The following is a 24,233-nucleotide window of genomic DNA, read 5'->3' on the forward strand; positions in this document are numbered from 1 at the left end:
AATTTTTGCAGCTTTAATGTAAATAAAATATCTGTTACAATCATTTGCTCTAGAAAGTAAAATGAAGAGCTGCTCGGCATCTTAAATTATACAACAAATTTAAACATTTTTGCCAAAATTTCATTTAGTCAGGTTTATAGACTTTAGTGTCTTAGTGTCGATGACGTGCATCGGAAAATGTTTTGCGATTACAAATACAGGGTGGTCTGAATTGTATTCGAAAAACTTCGGCAGTATATTCTGCAGATAAAATTAAGTAAAGAAGTTCATGTAAATGTCTAAATTTTATGTCCTAAAATGTTTCGTTTTGGAGATACAGGGTGTAGACATAAAAAAATCGATTTCGATGCCAGTATGACTCCTACTTGTAGGGAGCGACACCTACATAATATGTTTTTATTGTTTTGAAGAGTAATAAAACATGTAAAAAAACACCGAGACACCAATTTTCACGCAAATATGACTATAGTTGAAAAATTATACTGACGAAATTTTCCGAATAGAATTCTGACCACCCTCTATAGTTTTTATATATAACTATGGGACAGGCATTCAATATATTTAATAAAATCTGTTTTAAATTATACATTGTCTTACATAAAGTTTGTGCTGGATATCCCGTTCTGAAACATTGTCTCCTAGCTATGGCATCTAAACTTGTGGCATGCGTTACTTTATGTACACTAATAGCGTTTTGATTGGAATAATGTAAATGCCTGAAAAGATAAAACATAAATTAAATATATTTAACTATACACTTAAATATAAGAGTACCCCTAATAAAATTCTAATTATAAAATGATGTTACAGATATTTTTCAGTGTACCATAACGTTTTGATTGATATACAAGCTACAAGTATTGTTTTAAAGTACAAGAGTACAGGGTGGGTCAAATTCGACGCTTTTAAATGGAAACACCCTTTTCTATAGGAGATAGACGAAAACTAATATCGGTGTCTGGAGCTCAATTTTTGTCAAAAATATGATAGTGAAAACCGCATATCGATATATGTTACCGTTTCGGAGTTACGGGGTGTTTTTCAAAAATATGCACTTTTAACAAATCGCTGTAACTTTTTTGTTATGGAAAATTTTGTATTTTTATGAAAACATTTCCAAAGCACCTTTTTACGTAGAATTTAATGGTTTAAGTATAATTTTTTTAAAATTAATAATTTAAGAATTATCAACAGAAAATTTGATTTTTTATATGGGACACCCTATGTATTTTTAATTTATTGAAAATAATTTAAAATTACCTTTCCAAAAATATAACACACTTGATATTTTGCTCGATTTTTCTTCGAGATATAGAGTATATAAAAATTCTGTAATGCAAAAAAATCTAGCTATGAGCATCAATTAAAACGAAAATAATATTTGCTATGAGAGATGCAGAATTTTATAACTATTTAAAATATATTTAATCAACATCAACACATTTAAACTCTATCTAATAACAAGAAAAATAAATAGCAAACCAAGACATGAGATTTTGCTATAGGTGTTCGACATATCGACCGTCTTCTGTTATGGACAGACCGGGCAGTTTTTGAACATTTCTCGCGGAATTCATTAACTCAGTAGGGGTGAAAGATACCCTCTCATAACTGCTAAGTATTTCTAATTCTTGTCTAGATTTTTTATTTAGAACCTTTATTTTTCCGCAAATATATCGATAGGATTAGATCCATGGGCACTAAGTCAGGCGGCCTCGACGGCCAACGGCTGGAATCTTGGTTGGCTATTCAATTATTCTTGAAATTGGATGCAAAAATTTGCTGATAACTTCAGCGATCAGAGGCGGTGCGTCGTTTTGCTGGAAAAATATGTTTTCGAGTTCCATTAAGGGCATATCATCAATAAAGGGTCCAAAGTCTACTAGTTAAAAGTGGCGAACTTTTAAAAATGCTGTATTTCGAAGGGGATTATAACAAAATATCAAGTGTGCTATATTTTTAGAAAAGTAATTTTAAATTCTTTTCAGTTAATTAAAAATATAGAGGGTGTCCCAAATATAAAATCAATTTTTCTGTTGATAACTCTTAAATTATTAATTTAAAAAAAATTATACTTAAACTATTAAATTCTAGGTAAAAAGGTGCCTTGGAAATGTTTTTATAGAAATGCAAAATTTTCGATAGCAAAAAAGTTACAGCGATTTGTTAAAAATGCACATTTTTGAAAAACACCCCGTAACTCCGAAACGGTAACAGATATTGATGTGCGGTTTTCACCATCATGTTTTTGATGAAAATTGAGCTCCAGACACCGATATTAGTTTTCGTCTATCTCCTATAGAAAAGGGTGTTTCCATTTAAAAGCGTCGAATTTGACCCACCCTGTACAATAATTTACAAATTACCTTTTTGAATAAAAAAATAATTGGGTCAGATTAGAAAAATTGTAGGATAGTTCTCTAAACCTAATATGTAGATGAGTTCCGGATTTTTAAAATACCGCATTCTCATTCATATATTAATAGTGAGTTCAAAATGAAATGGAATTCCGATATCATAGTGGCGAAGCATTCAAGCCGAAAGAAGATGAACATCGTATATTAAAATATAGTCTTCGCTTGTTAGCAAGACAATGGATATCAAAGTCAGAACTACTCTTAGTTAAAATAAAATAAAAGTTATAGCCGACGAACTCCTTTTGTACTTTTATTTAACAATGTTATGTAAAAGTTATTATTAACCTTGTGCTGTTGAAAGCTACGAGTATTGCACTAGTCTAGGTATAGACTACAAAAAGAGCAGATTTACTCATAGCTTCACCATAACTTGCATAATATAAAATGCAATGTATTTCATTGCTTCAAGCCGTTTAGGTAATTACTTTTAAAGCTTATCACAGCTCCAACACAAACACGGATATTTGAACATCAACATTTTTACGGTATCTTTTATATGTTTACTATTTCTTTAACTAAATAACCATGTGCTCGATTTCACTTCATATTATCGTATCGATGTAGACCTTTGAGTAACACCTCACTGTAGTATTGAAAAATAAAAAGAGTTGGAAGGAAGAAACGTTTGCTCGGCAAGTAAAAGACCATACCATAACGTGGTATAATGCTTCGAAACCAAAGCAGGAACAGGGAAAGGCGTATTTGGCCAAAAACTAGATACTATACGAACCAATGGGCACCTACCACGGCATCCTTCAGGCAGAAATCTACGCCATCGCAGTATGCGTACAACTTATCTTAGATAGGAACTATTGGAAACAATAAACAGCCATCTTATCCGATAGTAAAGCAGCATTAAAAGTGATAAACTCAGTAACCATCAATTCGAAGTGCGACAAAGCATGCTTAAAGAAAACCAACTGAACCAATTAGACAAAGAAAATAAAGTCCTCCTACTTTGGGTACCAGCCCACCAAGGGATAGAAGGCAATGACAAAACAAACAATCTAGCTAGAAATGGAGTAAACACTCCACTAACTAGACCAAAACATTTCTGCTTCCCAAGTAGAAACCAACAAAAAGCAGAACTCAAGAACCTAGAAAGGAAATCCTCCAACGGCTCAAGAAATTTCTCAGAACTTACAGAGAAAAGTCAAACATTTTCCATGATTTAAATAAAAACAAGCTTCGGATTGTCAGGGGATTTTTAACAGGACACTGTCTCACTCTCCTGAGCACCTCAGTAGATTGAAGCTAAGAAACAACGGCGAATGCAGATTCTGTGAAGAAAATCGGAAAATTATAGAATACCTCGTCATTGGGTGCGCCGGAACGACAACCATTCGTGCCATAAACTTTGTTACGACTGATATCGAAGATGGGGAACACTGTAGACCCGACTCAGCTCAGATAATGGCTTTTGTCAAAGCCCTGAGATTGTAGGATGAGTTATAACTCAAGAAAGAGGGACACAATATATCTATAATAAGGTCGCGCCATTAGCTACCCCTTCCCATACAATTTACAATCATATTAATACGCTGAATACCGATGGATTGATGTAATATGAAATAATATGTAAAACTTGCCTTGTACTTAATAGCATTGCAATAAGCTATTAAAAACAGCAGTATATGTCTAAATTCAATTTTTGACCAATGGGTTATCAAATATGTAGAATGAGGAAGAGGGGGGAGGGGTTAATCACTGCGACCTTAAAGATCTATTGTGCCCCCCTTCCTTGAGTCATCATACAATCTATAACCCATCATACCCCTGTTGTAGAGGGGACAGGGTATTTCCCAACCTCCTATGACAACAGTTCTTCCTCCGAGGGTACACACCCTTCCACAGTTGGAGTTTGGCCCTCCGTGCCGCCCTTCACAGTCGAGGAGCTTGCCTCCGGCTGAGAAACCCGTGAGGTGGAGGCTGGAGGATCTGTCTCCATTTTCTCCACCTCTTTAACTTGGTCTCTCCTTAAACCTGATACCGGTGTTGTCCCGTATCTATAATAGAGAATATATCCCTCTTTCTCTATTGCCTCCTTGGATTTGAGGTCAATTCCTATTGTGAGGACCTCACCATGACCCTCCTCCCAACTCGATGTCCTTACATTGAAGTTCTGACCCTGGATAAGGCTCAGCAGGTAGGTGGTGTCTTTCCCTTTAATCCTCGGCAGAAAGACCATGATGGCCGCCGCTTTAGGGATGTTTTCTCCCTTTACTGCAACCAGTTCCGGCCCTTGCCAATTTTTTAAGCTTAGGTGGGATTTCCACCAACCAATTCGCCGATTCTTGAGATACACAATCTTTGAGGATCATGTCCACCCGAAAGTGTATCCCCGCAAAACGCAGCTGATCCACATTTTGTAGATCGTTGTGTTGTGATTCGATCGCCACTACTTCGTCCAGTATAGCCTCTTGCTAAACTCAATAAAACAAATCGTTGAACTCAATTGCAATAAAACAAATTGTTGAACTTGAGCGTTTTCTCAATCCAGATTAATTTCGATTAATTTTCAAGTTAAAGTTTGTAAACAATTTCGAAGAATCTTCTCATTTCTTACCTATTATTGCTTCCGTTGTTACCATTATTTCTAGTACCAATTACCCCCCGTTCCTGGCTTTCGCCCCTTTCAAAACTAGCCTGATGACTGGTGGGCGCGCTGTGACTTATTGTCAGTGCAGTGTAGTCGGGAGTCCGATGCACGGCTCCCACGTGGAAGGGAGCGGGGGGACTGGCATGGGGCACCTGGGGGGCTTCGGTCCGCGTCACCCACGTCTGCTCGGAGAGTATAGGCGTGGGCGAGTTGGAAGTTAAGGGGCTAAAAACAAAAACGACTAAAACGATCATCTTTCATTTTCATAATTTTTGACAAAATATTTTTTGTTGTACGAAATTAGACGATTTTTAAATTTTCGACAGCAGCGCTAGATATACGACAGAAATCATAACTTTCCGGCTTTGTATTTCATGCAGTCAAATGCAAAAATTTACAATCGTGGCTTTGTCATATATTCAAGTATCTTAGTTTTTACTATTGTAGCTACTGAAACTATAAAATTCTTAGCTACAAAGTTTGTGTGATGTAACGCTCTTTCGGGTAGTAAAAATTAAGTGAAAAATAACCCAAACTGGGTAACGTGTTATGTTATGACAATTTCAAATGGTAATAAAATTGGAGACAAAAATCATTGGGTGGCTTTAAAACCCGACAAATCCATTGAAATAAATTTTACAGAATACACAAAAAATTATTTAAAATATTATGAGTATTAAAACGAATAATAAATGTAAAGCACTGAATTTATGTGGTGCATTATTTCTTGAAAATATCTTGAATAAAAATGTAATTCAGGGAGTTTTTCTTGGGATAACGAAGTAAATAGTGTATAGAACTCAATTTTCACTTCGACTTGTCGGGTTTTTGCATTTAGACGCCTGAAATTTACTGTGGAAAACGCTGTATGAAAAATTAAACCGCGAATATCGAATTAACGCGACCGTTAAAATTTTTGAAATACTCTAAATACAAAAAAAATCTCCATTTTTTAATTATTCTTCTATTAAAAAAATAACATACCAGGTGTTCCATTAAAAAAAAAACGAAGAAAAATTAGTTTAACTTTTACAAAGTTTATCTTTATTTAATTTTGAACACCCTGTATGATTTATGATTACAATATGTATATCAAAGAAAGTACAGACTATCTGAAGTAAATACTTAATATAGTTTTGATTTCGGGACAGTAGTCGTATTTTTAATATTTTTTTAAAGAAAAACTGAAAACTATATAATTTTTATATATTTATTAATATCTCTGAATCTATCGAAATATATTTACTCATATCTTAGGATTACGTAAAGTGATATGGAAAGAAGCCAAAAATGCATTAAATTAGAGGGTGTTCCATTTAAAAAAATCATCCCGATCCACTCACACTTTTTTGAGCCACCTTGTAGAAGTTAATTTTTTTTAAATACATCCTAGTATACAGGGTGGTCCGAATTGTATTCCGGAAACTTCGGCAGCATATTCTGCAGATAAAAATAAGTCAAAAAGTTCGTATAAATATATGTTCTAAAATGCTTAGTTTCGGAGATACAGAGTGTAGAAGTTTCATTTTTATTTCGATTTTTTATTACGTGTCTACCCTACATCATAGTTTTACATTTTTTAAATAAAATTAGAACGACTGTGCAGAAATGCAGTTGTGGACTGTATTAATTTTAAATTTTAGTTTGACTGGTCTTATTTTATCAATGAAAATTACGTTAATAGATGGGAGAAACCGCACAGAGAAATGAGAAACCTGCTCCTACCTTTAATGGTCGTCTCAGACAGCTTCAGAGGGCCCTCTTCTCGATCTTGATCTTCTCAGCGCTAATTTTCACACATACACTAACATAAATCGTCTTTGAAGGGATTTAACTTTTAAGTTCAGACTTTCGGCGCGTACCGGTTAGCTGACCAATTTCGTCGTACGACGGTTTGTAATGGACTGTGTTTCACACTTCCTAGTGTTCGGGCATGCGTACACTAATGTGGCAGGAAGCAGGTATAAGTGCGGCAATTTAAAATTTAAAGAAATTAAAATAATTAATCTTAATCTAAGAAATTACATAAAAGAAAATAATTTTATAAAAAATATTAAGTTTCCTTAACGACACTCATAAACCGGAATTTAAGTCGGCCATATTTGAGGCCCATCGCGGTGTACCTAAGATTTTTGATATGCTCCTTCCTTAGTCTTCTTATTCAAAGGTTAAAACAAATGTAGGTGGCGCCCTCTACCAGTAGGAGTCATATTGACATCAAAATCAAATTTATCATGACAAAAAACTCCTAGACACCAATTTTCATCCAAATATTGACGTTACTTCAGAAATTATTTGAAAAAAATCGAAATAAAAATGAAACTTCTACACTCTGTATCTCCGAAACTAAGCATTTTAGGACATACATTTATAAGAACTTTTTTACTTATTTTTATCTGTAGAATATGCTGCCGAAGTTTCCGGAATACAGTTCGGACCACCCTGTATACTTTAGGTTTGCACATAAACAAAATTTCTAAGTTTTTTATTGTAGGAGCCCGACGCACTATTGCCGGACCCTGTACATCATTTACATTATCATAAATTGAACAAAAATGGGAAACAAAATCAAGTTTTGTAATAACATTTAGACAAAACTCGTTATCTTTTGTATATTTAATAAATTACTGATAATAACTATAATTATTCATAAACACTTAAGTATGTTTAATATGTTAATTTATCTTAATCGATTATTGTACCGTATAAACGAAAAAAACGTCAGCGATGGCTATGAAATGAAGATCGCTGTCATTTTATATGTACATCGTTGTTTCCAAGCCAACTAGACGCCGTTTTTTTCGATCATACGGTATTACACTAATCAAGAATAATAAGACAGAATAAAACGTGAAAAATAAGTAAATGATACTTAGTAGAATTCGTCAGGTAGAAATACTTTGTTCCGCATCTCTCACGTTCTTTTAGTAGGCAGTGGTAAATAAAATTAATTAATCTGTCAAAGATCGGATGCGTCAGACCTAATTAATTTCTACTTAATACCACACACCACTCACCATTGTTCCAACGTCTCCTCCTCCTCTTCGGCGGCTGTGACGTCACTGGGAGGTGTCAAGTATCCTCCTAGTCGTAGGGCGCGCCCTCTGCCGAGGCGAAGACTCTGACGGAACGAGGCACGGGCTCTGTCGACTTCAAAAGTGTTAGATAGAACAATTGAAAACAAGTGGATGATAATAAATATCCCCTGAATTTCATATCAAAAATGTAAATAATACTACTGAAAATACATTCACGACCGTTAGTAATGAATTAATTTTAGGGATTTATTACTAAGGATGGGATTTTTTTATTTATTTTATCGATAATTATCGATATATCGAATAACAATAGGTGACTTAAAAATTATCGATTTATCTTTACCTAACAATATATCGATGCCTATCGGTATATCGATACCTATTAATATTTTGATTCTTATCGATATATCGATACCTATCGATATATCGAAACTATCGATATTAAGCATTATAGATTCATATATTCAATACCAATTAAACTTTTAGTTACGTAATCGAGGGCGCGATTTGTAAATTCATTGTTGCTAACCATGGAGATATTCGGTGCCGAGCTGACTAACTGGAATTTAAATTTCCCGCTGGGGATTCAGGTAGTAACTCTGTTGTAAAAAATGTCAAGCTGCCACATTTATTTATTTATTTTCTGACATTGTCATTCGTTTTGACACTTTAGTTTTATATATTACGAGTTTTTGGTTTAAATAAATTGTGTTGTGATACCGTAAGCTTAAAAAAAAATTACTAGTAGACCTTGCAGTCGAACAATGTTCTTTTTATAACCTCTTTTAGTGCGAAGTGTACAAGGTTGCTAAAGGTACATTCAGGCTGAGAGTGTCGAACGTCGCGTCGTGTTTGCGTCGCGTACGCGTGTCGAAATGGAATCAATTCACTTAACTTAAATTAGACCGTTCAGGTAGACAGCGTCGCATTTGGCGTTGCGCTAGCGTCCGCTGAGTGTCGGGGTTCGAGTTCAATGGGGCGGACGCGACGCAAACGCGACGCGACGCTCGACGCTCTCAGCCTGAATGTACCTTAATAGCCGTAAAAACTCATCGCAACTTTATTAGAATATTTTGAACGGGAAAGCGGTAGCAATGGCCCTTTATGTCCCATAAGTGCTGTTAAGGAGGTAAGTTTTGTTGATGTAAATAATAACTGTTTTTACATATTTATAATTAATTTATTTTGTTTCCTAAAATATTTTTATTAAAAGAAAATATGTAAAAGTGAGCAACGCTGTGCCGGTCAAGTCTAATAACTACTAAAAGTTTATTTGATATGAAGTATAGATAACAATTATTAATATACCGTGCTGGCAACTGTTACTTTTGAATCGTATTTACATGCTTGGAAGTAAATCGCATAGGGATCTTATTAAGTCGGAGTGAAAGAAATGCGACGGTGTGCTGTTGCGCCGTTGCCGGTACGCCTTTCCCTATCAAGTGAAGTAAAATCACGATCGCAAACCGCTTATTTTTAAACGACTTTTTTTCGAAAAGATAGCTAGATAAAATCATAAGATATGTTTCTGAGTATCTGAAATGGAATTATAAGGATATCGTTATAGGCTGTCCATTTTTTATAACGATAAAACGTCAGTAATCGCAATAATTTAAAAACTCAACTTTTTAACACATAACACGCCATAACTTAAGAACCGCTTTAGACATCAAAACTTTTTTTTTATTTTAAAGATCGGATCATTTACAATATGCTTAAATAAGAAAAATTCGACAAGGTTCTTTTTTTCCATTCAAAAATTTTAAACAACCAATCCATTTACTTTTAGTGCATAGCAATTTTCAGCAATCGTGTAACTTTTTTATTTATAAAGATTTTCACATACCTTCTGCGAAGAAAATATAGCAGAAATTTAATGTTAAGAAAGTTTTTGAAAAAACTACAATCAATTATTTTCAGAGATCAGAGTTCAAATAGCGCGACCACTGTCGAACATCAACTCAATTCCACTTATTTTTACCAAAAATGCAACTTGCACTTAAAAATTTTCAAGCTGTAGGGTAAATTACAACGACTCGTTAATAAATAAACAAATAAAGTATCGCAAGACGTAATTAAATCGTGAAGCTGAACGCATGATGTACACCTGTCCCTGGAATTTGTCCCTTGGAAGTACTGACAGAGGTACTGATTCGGTCGACTGGTTGGACTGCGACAAATCTGATATATCCCCTTCCACGTCTCTTAGCAATGTGCACAGTTTCTCGGTTTATTTTATATGTTTGGCAACGTGTTTAGTGTTCTCTCTTTGTTCAGTACATTATAAACGCATTGCACTCTTCGTACATACAGAACTAACCTTTGCCAGCCCTTAGTATTAGGTTACTTCACGTTTTTTAGAATCGGTTTTTTAGGACTGTTCAGAATCGTTAATAAGAAAAATCCGAACTAAAGCTTAGTTTTGTGGATAGTTATCGATATTTGGAAATTTATATTTGAGTGTTTTTATTTACCTTTCTAATAAAGCCACACAAAGGCATTGCGGTTGTGTGTACTGACACTGATGAAATTAAAATATACCGTGCTGGCAACTGTTACTTTTGGGTCGGTATTTACATGTGTGGAAGTAAATCGCATAGGGATCTTATTAAGTGGGAATGAGAGAAATGCAACGGTGTGCTGTTGCGGTGTTGTCGGTACGCCTTATCAAGTACTAAAATCACGATCGCAAACCGCTTTAATTTTTTAAAAGACTCTTTTTCGAAAAGATGACTAGATAAAATCATTAGATATGTTTCTAAGCATCTGAAATGGAATTATAAGGATATCGTTAGGGTGTCCATTTTTTTATAACGATAAAATGTCAGTAATCGCGATAATTTAAAAACTCGACATTTAACACATAACACGTAACACATAGCTTAAGAACCACTTGGGATGGGATCTTACAATATGTTTAAATAAGAAAAATTCGATAAGGTTGCTTTTTTTTCATTCATAAATTTTAAACAACCCATCCATTTACTTTTAGTGCATAGCAAGTGTGCATTTTCATGTTTTTTATATTTTTTCTAAAACGATATGGAAATGAGAAAAAGTATAAAGTGGGATTAACCATTTTGAAATAAGCAAAATTTTTTATGAAGAATGTTATATAAACTATATTAATATATTTTTCTTAAAATGTCATTAATGAAAAAGTTTTCTCTTGTAAACCTAATCCGGGGACATACTGTAGAAAGCGTCAAAATTCACGACCGAGTTGATGTGTAATTAAAGAAGAAACTCATAATACGATTGAGTAGGTATTAAACAAAAACCGTGATGCATTCTATGGACGCCTATCTGTGTGAGATACTTACATTTACTTAACCTATTTTTGCCGACGGGGCTGCTTTCAAGAGACGGCGCCGGAGCCGTCGTGAGATCCTCGAAGTTGATGATGATTAAGCTGATGTCATCCACCTCGCTGCGTATCGGCGCTATCACTTCGGAGCATAGGAACTTTGAACCTGAAAAGGGCAAAAATCAACGAGGATTATTACTGTGGCAGAAAAAAAAATTCGTTGCCAAATGCATTTTCAATTTATAGTCAAGAATACGAGAGAGCGATATTGGAAAAACGATATCGAGCACGATATGGTGCTGGAAAAGCATTTTTACTTTAACTACAATACACTCTTGGTATTTGCCGCTAAAATATTTATACTAAAAAAATATATAATATTTTACATACAAAACACAAATAAAGTTAATAAATAAAGCTTCATCGAGAACCTCGAAATTAGTGGAATAAATTAGTGGTTTCAATTATACTTAATAAAAAAAATTGTGTGTGCACTATGTGCGTATATTTGAAGTGAAACAACTATTGAATTGAAGGATATATATATATATATATATATATATATATATATATATATATATATATATATATATATATATATATATATATATATATATATATATATATATATATATATATATATATGCTTTTATTAATGCTTTTATAAGCTTCAAAAAATAGAGTTAATATAAAATCGTATACCATTATGGCTTTATAATTTTATAATGTTTTTTTTTTAATTTTTATTAAAAAACGATAATTCTATCACTCGGCAGGATAGCCTGGCAGCTGTGGCCATTAAACCAAAATATTACCACATCTATATCTCTGATTACTACTAACTGCTACTAATCAACAATTTGTTTTGTGTGGTCTGTGGTCTGTTTTTGTTTAAATGTTTTGTTCATTATTCATGTTGGGGATTTATTTTTGAATTAATGTTAATCGTTAGGCAACCAGTAAACTCAAAGAATATGTATTTCTTTTGCATAATCAAAATTGTCACTCTAAATCGCTGTCTTTTTTTAGACAGATATCACTTGTCATCATTCAATTCATTATTCGAATTCTCAGAATGTTGTTAACAAAAATTTCATCTTAAATTAAAATTTTAATCAATCACAATTGTTTATCTCCATCATTTTCCAGAAATTGCAGCTCAATTACAAAAAATTCATTATATATAATGATTTACAGTAATTTTATTAAATTATACGAATATTCTCGTTGATTACTAGTTTGAAATAAATATGACAGTGTCCTCCAATGAAAATGCGAGTTACTAACTCTAAATTATAATTCTGAGCTGGTAAATGAGCTAGATGCTTTACCTAAACCGTTATTCAGAAGCAACAAACCTATCGATGAAAATATGCCTGAAAATTTACTTCCTAGTACACAAGGTTGGTACAATATCAAGTTTATTATAGTGATTTTCTTAGCCGCGTATAGCACAGATCGTTACCCAGTGTTGCCACAAGTTTATTTTTCATCGGGGTAGATTATCACGAGATAGCGGATATTGTTTTACAAAGGGGTAGATCTACCCCGAATACGGTAGCCGTGGCCCCACTGCCACTATCACTGTTCCTCTCGCTAGGTCGCGCATTGCTCGCGAGTCACGCCCGTCACGCTTCAAGGCCGAGTGTCACGGCCTTGAATTTTTTAGCGATGGGAACTATCGAATGAATTAGACTATCGAATGGTTACTGAATGAATGATTTTAACTATCGAATGGTTTTATTCGAATAAAATCATTCATTCATTTGTATACTAAAGCATATGTGACAACCTCGCCATGCGACTAAATGGTTATCGTTGCGTCACGACTATCAAATGCTTTTGATAAATGAAATTTTGTATTCGTTTGATTTTTGTATGCGTCAGTGCATTATTAGTTCTTCCAAATTTTTATAACTTTGCCTTGTAAATACTATACGATTTTTGCGTTTATTAAAATATTTAAAATACTAAAATAGTAGTTTTTTTTAATTGACGATTGTGTGCGAAGTGGTCAAAATTTTTCCGAAAATTTGTGTGATTTTCCGTAGCCCGATCTTTCAATTATTTAATTTTATATGGTATATTATGGTTAGGTTAGATTGCATTTTTTTAATGGGCAATTTTGAGAAGTAGCAATTTTTAAGAGAGATGAGATGAACTTACAATTAATTTAAAAAATACATATTTGTATTTTAGATGTTTTAATAATATAAATTAGTTGAACTTAATAATCATATTTAAGTAAGTGGTTAAGTAAATAGTTATCGAACTCAAATTTTGGGGTGAGAAAATTAAATTGAAAGTTTTACACGTGCCAATTTAAAAAAAAAGTTAACAATGTTTGTATTTTGTTTATGCTAATTCTCTTACATGTAGTTTTTTGCGAAGAAATATTTCATTTATTTTTTAAGTAAATGCCAGCACAAGTAAATATTATTTTTAAATAGTAATATAAAGTAATAAAAAGTAATATAAAAAATTTTGATCTCTAATTTTTTATTTATATTTTCCTTCCATTACACTGCATGCTTAGAAAATTAATAAATGTTTATATTTCATGATTTTAAAATTTGTTGTTAATATAACAAATTAGTTCTGTAATTATTATTATTTAATAAACCAACGTTGCCATTTAGAGCCTATATTATTTTTAAATAGGATCTAATATAAATACTTTTGACTTCTATTTGTTGTTTATATTTTGCTACTACTTAAAAAAAATGTTTATATTATTAAATGATTGTAAATTTTGTTGTTAATAGGTACAACAAATTATTACTGTTATTATTATTTATTTAACCAGTCTTTGCTTAAAAACATTAAAAATCATTTCCTACATCCAAAATAAAAAGTATTATTGCAGTGTAACAACAGAATATTAATAAAAAAATGCAAAACATATAGACATACTATCCCTAACTAACTAATGCTAAAGAATAATATTCTTTGCTAATACCAACTAATACGAATATATGGCAACAGCGCCCTTCATAATATATTTTCTGTGTAAATACTAGCACCTCAATAAAAAAAATGTGTCCTTATCTTTATTTGACTCCGCAAAAATCAAAGATGCCGGCTTCTTTCATAGCATTGCCACCGACCGCTGTCGGGTTTATTAAAATTGATCCTGACGAATAAATGACGATCCTGACGAATAAATGAATTTTATAAATGAATGGTTTTTGCTGCCGAATTACTAGAATACAATATTTCAAGGCAGATGACGCATCTATTCGATAATTTTTATTCGAATAGTTTTCAACGAATGTTTTCTTACTAGCTATCGAATTATTCGAATGAATTGCAACTATCGAATATTTCGATAGTATTCATTCGATAGTTCCCACTACTAGAATTTTTACTCCCCGCGCGCGTAAAAAGTTTTACTTCAAAAATTTATGATTATTCACAATGTCTAAAAAATACAATTAAAATTAATAGAATATTCTAGAGATGTGCCTCTAACATTTTGCGCTTGTTGTATACCATGATATAGTAAGACCCATGAATACTTATGGAGCAGTTGCTTGGTACACAAAACTAGAGCAACGTACGGCAAAATTAACCCTGTGCAAATCCCAGAGATTGGTATGTATTTTGGAACACCTTTAAAGGTTGATTCTCACTATACCTTCCGTTTCCATTCCATATCCATTCCATATCCGTTCCGTATTTTTTATTGTATTGAGACTATATGGAAGCTTCCGTTCCGTATCAGTTCCATACTTTTTATTGTACAATTTATATCATTATGATAGTTTTATTTTAAAAATTTGTATCTTTTGAAAAAGGTAATAGATTTAATGAAGAGGTGAAAGAATAAATAAATATTAGCAAAATTTTAACAGAGCTGGTACAAATATAAGAACTGGACAATGCTGTTTCCGACACGCTTCAGTCCGTCCGTCAAAAAAAGTATGGAAGGAAAGGATATGGAACGGAAGCAAAACGGAACGGATAGTGTGCATTGTCCTATTCATTTACATGATATAATATTTTATGTAAACGGAAACGGAAGGGAGCTGATATGGGAGGTATAGTGAGAATCAACCTTAAAAAGGAAATACCAATCCTCTGATTCCCAATGGATGACATACTAAGAATGTACAACTTTGAGAACCACCTCAATGTAGTATTGAGCAATAAAAAAATTGGAAGAGAAAACCGTTTGCTCAGCAATTAAAAAGTCATACCCATAACTTGGTACACTAATGCTTCCAAAACATATGCAGGATCAAAAATCGAAGTGTTTGGTCGACAGCTAAAAACTCTGAAACAATGTGCAACTATCCTAGCATCCTACAGGCAGAAATCTACGCTATCGAAAGATGCGTACAAGTTATCTTAGTAGTTAGGAACTATCGGAAACAAGAAATTACCATATTATCTGATAATCAAGCACCGTTAAAACCCATCAACACGGTATCAATCCATTCGTAGTTGGTTAAAGAATGCCTAGAGAGGTTAAACAAATCAGGCAAAGAACACAAACTCCTTCTAATCTGGGTGCTAGCTCACCAAGGGATAGAAGGGAATGAGAAAACAAATGATCTTAATGTAAAATCTGGGAAGTGGGAAAAACACTTCTGAAGAATGTATTGTTTCCTCAGACAAGGATACTCTTCAAGATATTTGCCAAAGAAGATGTCTGCCAATTGGGAATTCTATGCCCTATATTCTACTCTTCGTCGATGATCAAGTTTTAATAACAGGAGACCGAGATGATGCTTAAGAAAGACTCGAAACAATTTGGATTGGTAGTAAATATGAACAAGACCGAATACCTGTCTGTATATAGGAAAAGACGATCATAGTTCATAGTGATTTATATACTGGTATGGGCAAAACAATAAAACACTAATTTTATTATATTTGTAAACGAATATTGATTTTACCTTTTTATCTCCATTTTTGCTGTTTTTTTCATGTTGTTGTTTTTTTGAAAACTACAGAACACATTACAAATAAAATCATCTGCATGCATTAACACAAACAAAAAAGAAAAATAAAAGGCTAAAAGACAACGACTTCTTTGTAAGTATTTATGAATAAAATACATATGAAAATTTTATTAGGTTGATGGAAATGTATTTTTCACAATGTACTTTAAACTTCTTATAGAATAAGTGCAATATCTACCTTTTTGTTTGACGTCCTTAATGTATAGATATTATTTATCATATCGCTATATATTTGTTTTGTGTTGCTACTCGATCCTTATTTACATTTATATTTTTAGTATACCATATATTTGCATACAAGTTATGAGCCAAATAGCTGTCAATAAATAATCTCTCACAGGTTGGATAACACGCTAGGACGATGCTTCGTGTAAATCAAACTTTAAATATATTTAGACAATACAAATTCCAAATAAAACAATAGGTTATTTTTTATAGTAATATTTAAAATACATACTGAGGAATACTATCATAGCATAGAGTTTTAAATGAGGCTCTTCAAACAAAATATACCAATTAATATCCATTATTTTCACTTACTATTCTTTGGATTTCCTATGAAGTTTCGATAAAGATTTCATCGAAGAGATGATGATCAAATGAGATGCAACAAAGTTAAAGAGGTAATATTTTGGCGAACTGTATAACAATTTAGATCAAATAAAGGGACCTACGTTGTGTTAAAAATATTTTTATTGTGACTTACCTCGGATGCATTCAACTGAAGCAATTTTAAAGAAATTTGAAGAAAATAGATTATGAAATTTCAAAGCATCCAATTATGGCTGTTCTGAACTCTAATAAAAGAGAAATAATAATAATAATACAAAAACTGTCCCCATACCAAGGTTTGTAGTTTAATATATTCAAAACTGAAGAGGTTTGTGTTAGTTTAACAGGTCCTCACTTGCAGGTACTAGAGTTTCTTGTTGCGAGTGTCGAAGCTAAGGTGTAAGGTTCGGTGCCAATATCTTTAAACTATAAGCGGCCCATACATTATCAAACAAATTGCGCAACATAGGCTGTTGCGCAACGAGTTGCCAATGTATGGTAACGTTTGATGCTTTGCGCAAATGTTTGATAAGTTTCAAGAATGTTTAAATTCTTTTGTGCAACAGGCGTTTGCGCATCACGTTGTAAAGTAAAGTAAATATTTCAGTTAACGTCTCCTTTTTGCTGCCAGGGCTAATCTGGATGGGGCCTACTTTGTTTACGCGGAATCCGAATCTCGGTCCTCGGCCATATCACGGTCAATGACCTACCGACTTGGCAAGTGTCTAAATCGACTCTTACTCACGAGATATCCGAACTCATCCGGCCTCGAACCGGCGTGAATGAGCAGTGTGTGTCAATAGATTTTACACTTTTGCCTTTTTTTTGAACAGCACGATACAGAGTTTCTAACCGGTCACCCGTCCATCCACTAGTATCGCCTAACGTCGCTTAACTTCGGTGTTCTAATGGGAACCTGTGTTTCGACGTAGCTAGGCCGTTGCCTAGCATCGCGTTGTGTAATGTTTATATACGTATGTGTTGCGCTTCGTTGTGCAATATTTTGGTTCTTTCATCCAAATTCTTTCTTTTTCGCTTTTTTGGTATCATTGACATCATCTAGGGTATACGAGTATACGATCATAATTGACGCAATGGCACTTGAGGACATGATTGTTTTTCAAACAATGCACAACTTTTAATAAAAAGTTTGATCAAAATTTTACTAAGTGCATGGGTGATGCAGTTCAGCAGTTGTGCAACGGAACGTTGCGCATCGCTTTGTTGCGCAACTTGTTTGATAGTGTATGGACCGCTGAATAAGTTGTGCAACACAACGTTGCGCATCGCTTTGTTGCGCAATTTGTTTGATAATGTATGGGCCGCTAGATATTGGCCCAGTCACGGTAGAAAAATATTAGTACCCTCAATAAGGCTCTTATTGTCACACTGAACCAAATCATCGGCACGAATGGACAGTAAACGATTGCATTTAAATTACTTTTAAAAATTACTTTATGCTGTGAAATTATTCACAGCATAAATCGATTTCATTAAATACATATATATGTTAAATCTTTTGTCAGATCAAATAAACAAGGAAAATCTTTAGCACAGAATATTGCAACAGAAAATAAAATAACATGAGTTAGTAAATATTAGTTAGATAACGAGAAAACATTTATTTTACCTTTAATAAAATTCTTTGTCACAATAACCAAAACTTACAAACCAAAGTAACATCAATGCGTCTCGAACAGTAGAGTAGTCTCGAAACTATTACCCCAATTCTTTCAATCAACGCTATTATCTAACATCTATCATATCTGTTCGTTGTCTGATCTTCCTCTCCCTAGTTTGTGAATAATATCGATAATATTTTAAAAATCGATAATTTTTTTCATTTCATTAATTAATGTTTCAAATGTAAAGAAATATGTTTATTTTTCTCACTAGCGATGTGACCTTAAGATCTTAGCTGTGCAATTTGGCATACAGATCATATCGTTGTGTGTAGAGCTCCTTTATAACCTAATTGTTATTATTTCTGTATGTATATGTTAGACTCATATGCCGAATTCGCCCATTGAGCGAAATAAATACTCATTTCGCGATATGATTAAATGCTATTATTTATGATGCAATCAAAACTCTTTCGTGCAACTATATATTGGTGGTTAAATAGTCTTTATATAACTTCTTTGCGGATGGGGTTAATTTTTTTTATATAATATAACAACAGAAGATTAACCCCCTCCGCATAGAAGTTGAAACCAATGCAACCAAAACTATTTCGTGCAACTTTTTGGATGTATTTATTTCACTCAATGGGCGAATTCGGCATATTATTAGTCTAGCATATATAACTGACTACCGCAAGCTGTTCCTAGAATATTCTATTAATAATTTTAATTGTATTTTTAGGCATTTTCCACGATCGTAAATTCTTAAGTACAAAGTATAATTGAAACCACTAATTTCGAGGTTCTGAATGAAGCTTAAGTTTTTTAATATATTATTCAAGTCGCCGTGTTTATAAGTAAAATAGTGTCTCTATTAATTAAATAATTTTAAAACTTCTATAAAAGAAATTAGTATTGTATTGTAATACACACTCGGTAATGTTTCTGGATAAAATTATTTCTGATAACTCGTTAATTGATTGGCCAATTAGAAAAACTTGGATATGAAATCTGTTTGCACATTCTCAAAATATTTATGTTAGATAAAAAATCGTTCAAAGGAATTGTTAGATTTCGCTTAAACACTATTGAACGCGCTAGTAGTACAATTCATATTAGACGAAGTATACATTAATGGATTGAATATACAAAATATTTTGAAAATTATAATTTATATTTCTTAATTTTTATATAATTATATAGACAAGTGGTTTTTACACAACTTTGTCCAAATTTTAACCATCTTCGTATCTCCTATATTTTTCGATATCCCAACGGTGGAGGCTGAATTGGAATTACCCTGTAGTGAGCATCAACTGTAAAAGCTACACTTTAAGCTCTACTTTTTCTCCTTAAACTTCAGTATTATAGATAAATTATTGTTCACATTGGGCAATATTACGGCTAAATTGCATCAATAAGACTTAAGTTAACAATTTATACATTCAAATACATTTTAACTACGTTATATTATTACGACTGAATAATTTCGTCTCTAGAGAGTTTATTCCGAACATATCGCGGAATTTCCTGGTTTTAATTCAATAAACAGACTAGTAATGCACGTCACATATCGTAAAATTTTCTATAAACAAATTGAACATTTGGTCAAATGTAAATTATGGTTGAACCACGAAGTAAATAGACAGTTGTTGATAATTTGTCAAGATGCTTCCAATTTAAACGAAACTAAACAATTGTAAAAATCTATAGTGAGATGAACCGCCTATTTAAAAATAGGCGTATTTATTTAAATTCAAAACATTCATTTTTAAGACACTCTGTATACATAAACAAAATTATTGATTTTTAAAATATTATTCACAAACTAAGGAGAGGGAAAATCAGGCGACGAACAGAGGTGAGAATTGTTAAATAATAGCTTCTAGACTACCATTCGAGGCGCATTGATTTTATTTTGGTTCTTGAGTTCTGTGACAAAGAATGTTATTAAAGGTAAAGTAAATGTTTTCTCATTATTTAACTAATGTTAACTAAATCATATTATTTTGTTTTCTTGTTGTAATTTTCTTCTAAAGTTATTCCTCATTCATTTGATCTGACAAAGACAATATATAACATGTGTATGCATTTAATGGAATCTATTTATGCTGTAAATAATTTCAGTTTAAAAGTAATCTAAATAAAATCGTTTACTCTTCCTTCGTGCCGATGTTTGTGGTTTGTGAGAATAAGAGCCTTGTTGAGTGTACTAACAATTTTCGACCTTGCATGGGCGAATATCTTAGCTCGCAAAAGGGCAAACAAAAACAATAAATAAAATAATTCATAGAATAACTTACAATTTATTAAATTATAAGATATTGGCACCAAACCTTCAACTTTAGCGTCGATTCCGCAACAAGGGACTTCGTACCTACGGGTGGGGACCCGTTAAACTAACAAAAACCTCTTCAGTTTTGAACGATATAAATGTGGCATGTTTTGAATGTATTAAACTATAAACCTAGGTATGAGGACAGTTTCTATATTATTATTTCTCTTTTATTAAAGTTCAGGACAGCATAGTTAGATTCTCTGGAATAGTGATCATGGTTTTCTCTGCCGTGCTCTTTTACATGTGAATTCCAGGCAGAGTACGGCACTCCTTTCATTTCATTTAATAAAATAAGTAGGGTTTTTTTACAAATTTAGCGTTTTATTTACATAACCTATTCTCCTCAAATTTCCCAAAATATTGCTTTGTCGAGGCGCATCCGAGGTAATCGCAATAAAAAAATATCTAACACAACGTAGGTTCCTTTCTTTCATTTAAATTTCTTGTTATACAGTTGGCCAAAATATTACCTCTTCAACTTTGTTGACGAATTTGGGTTGTTACACTACAATAGTTCATATCAAATAAACTTTTAGTCACGTGATTAAGCTTGACCGGCATAGCGTTGCCCGCTTTTACATATTTTCATTTAATCAAAATATTCTAGGAAACAAAAATAAATTAATTATAAAAAAAAACTCAAAATTTAAGTGAGGATGCAGTCAATAATCACCACATAGGCTAATAAAACTACTTTTTCAAATTTGTCAAGCTTTCGAGAATTTTAATACTCATCATCAGGACAGTTTCTAAAATGTATAAATACAAAAAGGCATTAACATTTTAAAATTGTATAACAGAAAAAAAAACAACTTACGACTGAGTCAATTAGCAAAAAAACATCCTTTGCACAAAAAGGCCTTAAAAACTAGCATCATATGACATTGGACTACAAGGACATTTCCTTTATAAAATATTAAATTACATATCCAACGATATTACTTTTCTTTTAAACACAAACAAAAAGATTTTTTTAAAATTTAATGTTTACATTGTTGTTTTGTGCTCGATCAAACAGTGACTGTTTAATAAAATACCAATGAACTGAAAATTCCAGAACTCTCCTTATCAAGAGATTTTTTCTCCCATAATGACATTTACTTCTTGTACTGCTCTTTTTTATACAAACCAACAACCATCCACGGTTAAAAACTTTTAAAATATATTCATTGAATTTATTTTACATTATTAAGGCTAAAAAACAACTTTTGAAACTTGTAGAATTACTTAACACATCTTTTATAACCACGGAAAGGCATGCTGGTATGCAACCAACACCACAAGGCTATTCTATACGGAGAGCACAATTTTTTTTTTATTCTTTACAAAAAAAAATCTTTTCGTGGTTATAATCCGTGGATGTGTTAAGTAATTCTACAAGTTTCAAAAGTTGTTTTTTAGCCTTAATAATGTAAAATAAATTCAATGAATATATTTTTAAAGTTTTTAACCGTGGATGGTTGATGGTTTGTATAAAAAAGAGCAAATGTCATTATGGGAGAAAAAATCTGTTGATAAGGAGAGTTCTGGAATTTTCAGTTCATTGGTATTTTATTAAACAGTCTTTGATCGAGCTCAAAACAACAATGTAAAAATTAAATTTAAAAAAAATCTTTTTGTTTGTGTTTAAAAGAAAAGTAATATCGTTGGATATGTAATTTAATATTTTATAAAGAAAATGTCCTTGTAGTCCAATGTCATACGATGCTAGTTTTTAAGGCCTTTTTGTGCAAAGGATGTTTTTTTGCTAATTGACTCAGTCGTAAGTTTAAGTTGTTTTTTTATTCTGTTATACAATTTTAAAATGTTAATGCCTTTTTTATTTATACATTTTAGAAACTGTCCTGATGATGGGAATACAATTCTCGAAAGCTTGACAAATTTGAAAAAGTAGTTTTATTAGCCTATGTGGTGATTATTGACTGCATCCTCACTTAAATTTTGAGTTTTTTCTAGTCAGTCACGACTATAATATATATTGTTTATAATATATATAAACAATTATTATTTACATCAATCAAACTCACCTCCTTAACAGCACTTAAAGGACATGAAGGGTTATTACTACCGCTTTCCCGTTCAAAATATTCTAATAAAGTCGCGATGAGTTTTTTACGGCTATTAAGCTGTCTTGTACACTTCGCACTAAAAGAGGTTCTAAAAAATGCAAGGTCTGCTAGTAAAAATCTTTAAGCTTAAAATATCGCAACACAATTTATTTAAACCAAAAACTCTTAATATAAAATTAAAGTGTCAAAACGAATGACAATATCAGGAAATAAATAAATGTGACAACTTGACATTTTTTACAGCAGAGCTACCACCTGAATCCCCAGCGGGAAATTTATATTCCAGTTGGTCAGCGCGGCGCCGAATATGTCCGTGATTGGCAAGAATGAATTTAAAAATCGCGCCCTCGATTACGTAACTAAAAGTTTAATTGATATCAAATATAATTAAGAATCAAATATTACATTGGCAAGCTCATTTGATCTATATTGCTTAAAAAACTTCACAGATAATATAATTAACACACAGGTTTTACCAAACAAATGCAAAATAGCTTTTTACATTATTTTTTACACACTAATTACTTACTATTATTTCTTCAATTATTACGTGCTTATATTCATGCCATTAATTAGAGGTATACTACTAGTAACATGCATATCAAAATACAGAATATCCCTAAAGGCCTGCTTATCTTTATCAATACTCAAGGTTGCATGCGGAATAAAACAATGGGCAATCTAGAAACGAAAGGACCAACTGAAATACTTAACAATTTGAAATTGACATATACAGGGTGTTTCAAAACAAATGCGAAAAACTTTAGGGGGTGATTCCTTGTTCAAAATAAAGGGTAGTTTGCTTTATAAACGTTGGGTCAAAAGTGAACCATTAGGGAGATATCGCGGTACAAAGATGGCGGAAAAATAATGTTTTTATTTTTTACCTTGAAAACGAAAAGAGATAGACTAATGAAATTTTATGGAAGCATTACTGTTATGAAAACACACTTTCAGGTAATTTTTTTACTTTTTTAAAATGAGTGGAAGGGGTTGAAATACTACCCCTATAATTCTTGTTAACGAAATTTAAAGAAAAATCTTATCAAACACATGCAAATGCTTTAATTTGGATAGTTTAATTTGTTTAGAAACTTTTTTACCTCTTGTGTTTTTTTGATAAAACTCACCGATTGGAAATTAAAAATATAAAATGTAAAGCATTACATGTCAGGACAAAAAACATTTTTAGATTAAGAATCTAGTGATAATAACGATAATAATAATCATCTAGATAATAACGAATTGCAGTAGAGTAATGTCAAATAAAATAATATTAGGAACAACCTAGAAAGTAACAGCGGCCGACTAGATTTTTTCCTAA

General features: G+C 32.4%; 1 protein-coding gene across 5 annotated transcripts in view; it reads right to left on the reverse strand.

Annotated features, from left to right (window-relative positions):
• The window catches only part of LOC115875917 (potassium voltage-gated channel subfamily H member 6), a 318,511-nt gene that overhangs the window by 174,134 nt on the left and 120,144 nt on the right, over window positions 1-24,233 (reverse strand). For all 5 annotated transcript variants that reach the window (XM_030891499.1, XM_030891500.1, XM_030891497.1 and 2 more), the window contains exons 3-6: window positions 11,378-11,527; window positions 8,034-8,166; window positions 4,984-5,241; window positions 598-716 (exon numbers count right to left, since the gene is read on the reverse strand). In XM_030891499.1, coding sequence (XP_030747359.1) covers window positions 598-716; window positions 4,984-5,241; window positions 8,034-8,166; window positions 11,378-11,527 — 660 coding nt within the window. The remainder of the gene's footprint in view (window positions 1-597; window positions 717-4,983; window positions 5,242-8,033; window positions 8,167-11,377; window positions 11,528-24,233) is intronic.

Source organism: Sitophilus oryzae, unplaced genomic scaffold, assembly GCF_002938485.1.
Source record: "Sitophilus oryzae breed Bouriz unplaced genomic scaffold, Soryzae_2.0 scaffold_1396_pilon_pilon, whole genome shotgun sequence".
In the NCBI taxonomy this organism is placed as follows: Eukaryota; Metazoa; Arthropoda; class Insecta; order Coleoptera; family Curculionidae; genus Sitophilus; species Sitophilus oryzae.